Below are 9,378 nucleotides of genomic sequence, written 5' to 3' on the forward strand. Positions count from 1 at the left end.
TGTATTGCTTTTGGATTCAAACTTCGTCAACATCTTCGCTCCGCTTTGTTAATCCATCAATCGCACAAACATCAAACCATTCAATCAGATTCACTTGATTCCGTGCATTGAAAACAACAAATAAACCTAAGTTTCGATGGTGTGTGATAATTACCTTAGAACTGATTGATTGGGATCTAGATTTGTAGACGGTAACGTGATGAAATCGACCATGGAGTTAATTTTGGGGGAAACCGGCAGTTACAATGAGAGAACCATCGACATCGGCGCCAGAAACAATGTTGATTCAAGAAGCGTCGGAGAAGATGGTTGTTGGGGGAGGGGGCAGATGCTGGGTTTGAGATAGATAGATAGAGAGAGAGACATACACACACACACACAGAGAGAGAGAGAGAGAGAGAGACGATTCAATATCATTAAGGGATGCAAATTTTGGTTTCCCTAAAATACCCTTTGATTTATTTGAATCAGATAGCCCCGTGTCTTATTCTTTTAGTTATTTACAAAACTGTCATAATGCATCTCAGCCTTTTATTATATTGATCTAATGGTCCTTGTTTGGTTCTCGGAAAACTATAGGTGTCCAAATAATCATTTCTCTCTTTCTCTCTCTCTCTCTCTCTCTCTCTCTATATATATATATATATATATATATATATATATATATATATATATATATATATATATATATATATGACGGTTCACATGAGATTTAAAAAAAATAAAGATATTAAGATTCAAATTCACCCATATATTTCTCATTTGCCGTTCTAACGCTCTAGCATATCGGTATCAACAAGGTATGCTTAATCATCGATGATTATATGATAGACAGGTATAATCATATATGATTATACATGTTTATATATATATATATATATATATATATATATATATATATATATATATATATATATATATATATATATATGGTTATGTTCATGTGTGATCAGTATATTTTGTGAGACAAGGATACGCAATCATATCCACTCATTTTGTAGATAAAAAACATTTTTAAAATGCAAAATAATTGAAAAAAAAATTTTAAATATTATTTCCTCATTTATATTTTCCAAAAAAAATAATACTAATAAAATTACTGTTTTTTTGAAATCTCTGTTAATTATTCTAGTAGAATACTAGAATATTTTACATATCTCAAAAATCTAGTAGAATACTAAAATATTCTAACATTCTAAAAATTACATTTGAATATTTACATTGTAATATTCTATTAGAATATTTCATGTATTTTTCATAAAAAACGATAATTTTTATTTATTTATTTAGTTTTAGGTAAATAAAATGACAAAAATAATAATTAAAAAAAGAATTTTCAGATTTTTCATTTTATTTTGCATTTTAAATTTACTTTTAGATTGCGTCTTACGGTGTCACAAAATTAACATGGTTACAAATGAACGTAAACACACACACACACACACATACACACACACACACACACACACACATATATATATATATATATATATATATATATATATATATATATATATATATTGAGTAATCATATATGATTATGATAGTTGATCGTAACGGTGGCGATGATATATGTGATGGCGGTGAGAGTTGTGGGGTCGATTGTTGGCAAAAATAGTGGTAGTGGTGATGGCGGTGACAGTTGTGGTGGTGGAGAAGGTGACGGGGAAAAAAGAAACAGACGACGTTTAATAATCATTTATGGTTATAACTCTCCCGCCGAACCCAGTGGGCCGGAGCATTACAACGACAAATGGAAAATATATGAATGATCTTGATTTGAAGATCTCTATTTTTTCGGAATCTTAATAGAACTTTTATATATATATATATATATATATATATATATATATATATATATATATATATATATATATATATATATATATATATATATATATATATATATATATATATATATATAGAGAGAGAGAGAGAGAGAGAGAGAGAGGTTCAAATGTTTTTAACAACTATTGTGTGCCTAAATGCACCAATGAAAATTCAAAAATAATAAATTATTCAAATTAACCATTAAAGGGTATTTTGGACTTTTTATGCGTTTAATTAAAGGAAATAATTTAAGAGAAAATGACAAAAATAGTCATTTACACTAATGGCATTACAAAAATAGCCAAAAAAAATCGAAATTACAAAATTAGCCAACGATTTGGCAGATGGAGATGCCCCATCTGCGAAATAAGCATCTCATCTGCGAATGTACAAGCACCTAAAGCACAGCTGTGCTTTAGGTGCTTGTACATTCGCAGGTGCTTTTAAATTTTTTTTTTCTGTATATATAGGGGTAAAATCGCAGATGAAATAGGTCCATCTGCGATTTACTCTCACTCTATCTGCGAAATTGTGGTATTTTTTTGTTTTGTTTTTTTTTTTATTTTTAGTTTGACTATGAAATGAATTGGTTTGACTACGAAATCATGTTGCTATATAAAAAGTTTTGTAGAAAAATATCATTTTGGTTGTTATTTGTTTAGGAACTTTCTCTACAATTTGCTCAAAAAATGTAGTCAAACCAATTCATTTCATAGTCAAACTAAAAAAAATACAAAAAATACCACAATTTCGCAGATAGAGTGAGAGTAAATCGCAGATGGACCTATTTCATCTGCGATTTTACCCCTATATATACAGAAAAAAAAATTAAAAGCACCTGCGAATGTACAAGCACCTAAAGCATAGTTGTGCTTTAGGTGCTTGTACATTCGCAGATGAGATGCTTATTTCGCAGATGGGGCATCTCCATCTGTGAAATCGTTGGCTAATTTTGTAATTTCGATTTTTTTTGGCTATTTTTGTAATGTCATTAGTGTAAATGGCTATTTTTGTCATTTTCTCATAATTTAATTGGAATCCTATAATTAAGGAAATAATAGAATATCATGTATCTGATCCCTTAAATCATGGTTCCTTCATCTTAATAACCCTAATTCTATATCAGAGTATACGATTATCTTCTTCACCCACCATAGTCGAAATATACAACCACGAGATAGCCGCCTCCACCGTATACAAATACGTACCAACAGATCACACCACCGACGACACCATTGTTTTTCCCCTTCCAGCATCCAAACCCTAAATCTGAAACCGTAACCACTATCCTAGTTTTGGTCAATTAAGAAACCAGTGTTTGATTTTGGTTCCAATTTCCCTATGAACAGATCGTTGTTCATCGTGTAGGGAGCATTTCACGTGCTCTCCAGCAAATGAGCAATGCCACGATCATCGATGAGAAGGTCCTTAATGATTGTTCAAACGAGATCACGCGCGCTCTTCTTCAGGTATGTTTCCACTTTCCACCGGAACCCTAATTTTATCTTCTTTCTTCTTCAAATCGTCTAAAAACTATGTTTCATCTTCAAACAGGAGGGCATATTAATCCAGCTGTGACATTCGGTTTGTTATTAGCAAGAAAATTGTCGTTGACCAGGGCAGTGTTCTACATGGTGATGCAGTGTCTTGGAGCGATCTGTGGTGCCGGATTTGTGAAAGGGTTTCAGGGTGATGCGCAGTACACGACGTTAGGCGGTGGTGCTAATGTCGTCGCCCATGGTTACACCAAGGGTGATGGTCTTGGTGCTGAGATTGTTGGCACTTTCGTGCTTGTTTACACCGTGTTCTCTGCAGCTGATGCTAAAAGAAGCGCCAGAGACTCCCATGTCCCTGTATGCAACTCACTCCATTGACTATTGAATTATATACAGATATTCACTTTAGAAAAGGTGAGATTTTTATTTTGAATTAAATTTGAATGTGCTTATTGTAGATTTTGGCTCCTCTTCCAATTGGGTTTGCGGTGTTCTTGGTTCATTTGGCCACCATCCCCATCACCGGAACTGGATGTTGCTTCTTTGGTGATTCATTGACTGTCAATCAAAAGGAAACACATGTTGAAACAGAATAAAAGTTAATTTAAAACTCAATCAGGTATCTTATTTTCTTTATTGATTACAATATTCTATTATCTAAGATTTGATCAGATAATATCTAGCAGAATTTCTGAATATTCTGTGTATTCTAGCAGAATTTCAGAATTTCAGGATTCAACATCCAAAAACAACAATATTCTTTCAGAATTCAAGAAGAAAACATGGAGAACGAGAGTATTCTAGCAGAATGTCGTTGACCAGTGCAGTGTTCTACATGGTGACTATTGAATACATTAAATTCTTTCAGAATTTCAGGATTCAACGTCCAAAAACAACAATATTTTTTCAGAATTCAAGAATTCAAGAAGAAAACATGGAGAACGAGAATATTCTAGCAGAATGTTGTTATTTTTTAAAAATGTTATTCATTTTTGTTGATATTCTTTTAGAATATTTATAACTATATTTAAAATGTATAAGACTTTTAGTCTGTAAGAATATGTATGAATTTGTATTTAAGTTCCGATGTATAAGAATATATTAGAATGTTTGTTATTTTTCAACATCTTATTCAAGAATTTTGTTTTTCTTCAATAATATTCTATTAGAATAAAATTCTGAAAGAGTATCATTCTAACAAAAAATATTCTGATAGAATAAAATCGTTAAAAATTAAAATTGAATTAATTAAAAAATTCAGATTTTTTTAAATTAGGAGAATTAATCATCCCTAAAATTTCGAAAATTTCCTTTTATAAATGTAGTTAATTGTCCAAAATACCATTTTGCTAAAAATTGTGTGATTATATGGTACATGTTACCCCATTGTAATAGCATACACTCTCAAATCATGTTCATTGATTAATTTCATCCGTTGGTCCAGATCTGTGCATTCTGGCACACAATACTTAGTAAAAACAAAATAATCTAGCCATATATATATATATATATATATATATATATATATATATATATATATATATATATATATATATATATATATATATTATATTAAAATAAAACTTTAAGTAAAGGTAAATTACATGATATAAAATATGATCATATCTATGATGATATACTAGAATAGCAATCATGAGATTGCACTCTTATTCTACAAATTTTAGATAGTGACGAATCAATATATTATTTTATAATGTAATTGTAATTTAATATTTTATTATGCAATCAGGTTTGTATTAGTTTTTTTTTTCATAAGTAGTTCAAACCTTTTGATCTCGTTTTTTTTTTTTTTATAAATCTTTGATAGGTAATTTTCGGAATTAATTTTAGAGTAAATTACATTAATGGTCCCTATGGTTTGGGATAATTTGCATGTTTGATCCCTAATTTTTTTTTTAAGTCGGAAATTCCCTATAGTTTGTTTTTGTTGCGCATTTGGTTATTGTCTTACCTAAAAATACAATTTACCATTGATTTTTTAATTTATTTAAATAAAAACACCCTAACGTAAATTCTACTTCACCTTATCTTACCTTACTTACCACACTGTATTTAAATAAATTAAAAAACAATGGCAAAATAATCTTTTTAGGTAAAACACGGACCAAATACGCAACAAAAACATATTGTATGGATCGTCCGTTTTAAAAAAAAAAATAAGTTAGGGACCAAACGTGTAAATTACCCCAAACCATAGGGACCATTAGTGTAATTTACTCTTAATTTTATATAATGGAGATCTTTTCGTATACAAATTTGTCAATGTTGGAGTAGCCTATTTGGTAGAGACTTTGCCTATTAGATTGAATGTCTCGAGTTTTAATCATGACGTGAACAATTTCGTAAAATTTTAACTTCTAACCACTAAGTTCGTCGTTTAAAAAAAAATTGTTTACGTATAAAATATATCACAAATGATATATTATTATATAATTATAAAGCTTGCATTTTTTCTTGAACAACATTCATTTGAAACTCTCATGCATTTTTTCCTTTCACCACATTCATTTGAAACTCCCATGACTTTTCAATTTCTTTCTAATAATTATTATAAGTTGGTTAATAAGGTTAAATAAATATAAAACCTAAAGTGTAATCATATATAAAATAAATTTCAATATTAAAAAAATATATTTTCTTCTACTTTTAAACTTTTAGTATATTATACTTAATTTAATAGGTCTAATAGGTTGTATGTAAACAATTATCATTTTAAAGCTACAACTTTTGATCAATTTGTATAAAATACTTAAATTGTTAATTTAAATATAACCTTACAGAATCAACTTAAATATAAAATTTAGTTAAACTTAAACAACCCAAAGAATATTTTGTAAATAGTTAAAAGTGATAAATTGTAGTGTCTGTCTAATAATGATTATAAATTGGTTAATAAGGTTAAATAAGTATCAAACTTAAAGTGTAATAAAAAATAAACTAAATTTTAATATTAAAATAATATTTTTACTTCTACTTATAAAGTTATGTCTTTAACGTAACATATTATACTTAATTTATTAGATTTAATATGTTATTGTATGTAAATCATTATCAGTTTAAAGCTACAACTTTTGAATTGTATGAACAAAATACTTAAATTGTTAATTTAAATATAACATTACACGATCAACTTCAATATAAATTTCAGTTCCACTTAAAAAAAACCAAAGAATATTTTGTGAATAGTGAAAAATGATAAATTATAGTGCTAAATGCAAAAACTAAATTGTAATATCAATTTAACTAAAATATTTCCTAAATATATTTTTATAATCGTTAAAAGTTTTGAAATAAGTAGTTTAAAATAACTTACAATAACAATAGTTAAAAATAACTCTATATAAATGATTATATTGTTACCTTGAAAAAAAAATTATTTGATGTTTTAAATAATTACACTGATAGAAATTAAAACGTTAAGCAAATAAATTTTAAAAATGAATTAACAATAACAACAACTATAAATAATATTAAACCATATATTATATTTAATTTCATGAGCAACCCGCAGGTAGAGGTCATTCATAAGATTGAGATTATGCAGTTTTAATAGATGTATATATTATGATATAATTCAAAATAATCAATATACTATATCAACTTAATATAAGAATTATTATATCAAATTTAACAACGACATTATTTTTATATTGAAAAAAACATATATTTTTAAAGATTTCAACTATATAAATGCTTTTGCGCAACGCGCGGACATTCGCCTAGTTGGATATAATCCTTCGCATATTTTTTTTCACATATCATTCTAAGGTATCTTTATGAAATATGTTTTTCATACATCATATTATTAAAATATTAAAATATAAAGACAAAATTGCAAGTTTGGTCCCTGTGGTATGTCAAAAATTGGATGTTTGGTACAAAATGTTTTGGAGTTGCACCACTAGTCCAAAAAGTGAATTGTATTGCAGGTTTGGTCCAAATGTTTTTGGAAAAACTTAAAATGACTGATTTACCCTTCATATTTTGTTTTCTTATTTTTCTTTTACTGCATAAATTAAAAAAAAAAGACAAAAAGAAAATATCACCCACCCATACATACACGTACTCTCTCTCCCCCCATCTCACCATCTCTCTCTCTCTCTCTCACACACACACACACACACACACACTAAGAAGAAATTTATCAAGCTACACCCTCTTTCCTTAACCTTTTTCCAGTTACCCAGATGCTCAAACTCATCAATATTGTTTTCAAACCCAACCCACATGGATCAAAACTTGTATGATCTGTTACTTCCATCAAACCTCCATCTGCAACCTCTGCTCTTCAGAAAATTGCTTCATTCTCTACACACATTGAAAATTTGAAAAACATACACTCACACACAGTGAAGAACAGTGTAAACCCATTTGAAATTAGAATCCTTATGTTGGATGGTTTTCCCTCAACTGGTGTGCTTCACGAACCAAATTCCATTCTTATCCCTCTGAATCCCTCTGTTTCGACTAAGGAATTAAAAATAGAGAGCTTAGATTTGGATCTGAAACATATGATGAGTTTTTTCAAGAGCTATCGATTTTAGAAAAATGGAGGAGGCGATTTTCTGGGTTTGTTCAAGAACTATCGATTTCTGAAAATCCCAGCTGGATGATCAATCAAAACTTCCCCATTTTCACTGGATGGATCAAAACTTCAACCAAAAAATCAATGAAAAGAAACATCTAATTAATTTTTTCTATAGAAATACCCTCAAAAACCTAGATCTCGTTCCAGCTGGACATTTCTGGTGTTTTTTACATCCATAGAGATGAGACGCGCAGATCATCCTTCAGTCGGTGAAATCGAGCAACCAATGACATCGGCCAAGAGGTTTCCGACAAGAACAGAAGGGGTTTTGACGGTGGTGGTGTTTTTTCTGATAAATGCTTACTTTTCAGATCTATCCTTCGCCAAAAAAAGATAAAACCCATATCTCGAAGTATCGAATCATTCATTATACTTCTCTATTGGATTTTGATATGTTTGGTGTGAAAAAGGTGAGATTAATGGTGGTGGTGCGCTCCTGAAAGTGGTTTTTTATGTGTTGAGAGAGAGAGAGAGAGAGTGTGGTATTTTCTTTTTGTTTTTTTTTTTTTTAATTTATGCAATAAAAGAAAAATAAGAAAACAAAGCGTGAAGGGTAAATCAGTCATTTTAAGTTTTTCCAAAAACATTTGGACCAAACCTGCAATAGAATTCACTTTTTGGACTAGTGGTGCAACTCCAAAACATTTTGTACCAAACATCCAATTTTTAACATACCACGAGGACCAAATTTGCAATTTTGTCAAATATAAAATTTTACAAAGATTCGAATCAATAAGAAATAAATTAATTATATATCATTTTTCAATATATCTAATACCTTAAATAATGTCTAATTTCGAAACCAACTAAACATTTGTAATCGCCATAAAAATGTCGAGTTCAGTGATAAGTTCTTTATAAATTATTTTAATACAAAATACTAAAAATCAAAAATCAACTAACAAAATAATTTCACGACCACAATTATGCTCCGATCATTATTTAGTAACACCTTCAATTTGGAAGTTTTTAGTCATGTGTAAACAAATCTAAGATTCATTTGGTTAGGTGTTAATCTTATCATTTTATTATATTTTTGGAATAAATAATATATAGATGTCAATTTCTAAGATTTTTTAATTTTTAAATTAAAAAATATAATAATTATATATTTATATATGTAAAGTATTAAATGTAATAAATACGATAGTTATTGTAATTAATAGGTTTCTTTATTTCTTACTAGTTGTGAAACCCGTATATTATACGGGTTGATTAAAATAAAATGTTAAATAGAAACAATTAAATGAGAAGTTTATTTGAATTCGAAATTTGAAATAAATAAAAATTATGAGAAAAAAACATGCAAAAAATAAATTAATTAAAATTATTGTTTAGTTATCAAACTCGTATACTAAACTGGTTAATTATAATAAAATGTTAAAAACAAAGGTTTAAACTGTAAATTTATTTGAAATTGAAATTGAAATTGAAATTTAAAAT

The 9,378-nt window shown here is 28.5% G+C and overlaps 1 protein-coding gene across 1 annotated transcript; it reads left to right on the forward strand.

Annotated features, from left to right (window-relative positions):
* Positions 1 to 3,350: 3,350 nt before the first annotated feature.
* LOC111899123 (probable aquaporin PIP1-4) lies at positions 3,351 to 3,922 on the forward strand. Its single transcript, XM_023895002.2, has 2 exons — positions 3,351 to 3,683; positions 3,785 to 3,922. The coding sequence occupies exons 1-2, from the start codon at positions 3,366 to 3,368 to the stop codon at positions 3,920 to 3,922; spliced, it is 456 nt and encodes a 151-aa protein (XP_023750770.2). The 5' UTR covers positions 3,351 to 3,365.
* Positions 3,923 to 9,378: the final 5,456 nt, after the last annotated feature.

This window comes from Lactuca sativa, chromosome 5 (assembly GCF_002870075.4).
Source record: "Lactuca sativa cultivar Salinas chromosome 5, Lsat_Salinas_v11, whole genome shotgun sequence".
Lineage (NCBI taxonomy): Eukaryota > Viridiplantae > Streptophyta > Magnoliopsida > Asterales > Asteraceae > Lactuca > Lactuca sativa.

Bases quoted from the DNA above. Each gene is read 5' to 3' on its own strand.
- LOC111899123 (XM_023895002.2), top strand. From the start codon at position 3,366: ATGTTTCATCTTCAAACAGGAGGGCATATTAATCCAGCTGTGACATTC. The intron at 3,684-3,784 runs GTATGCAACTCA...TGCTTATTGTAG, and splicing joins CCAGAGACTCCCATGTCCCT to ATTTTGGCTCCTCTTCCAAT.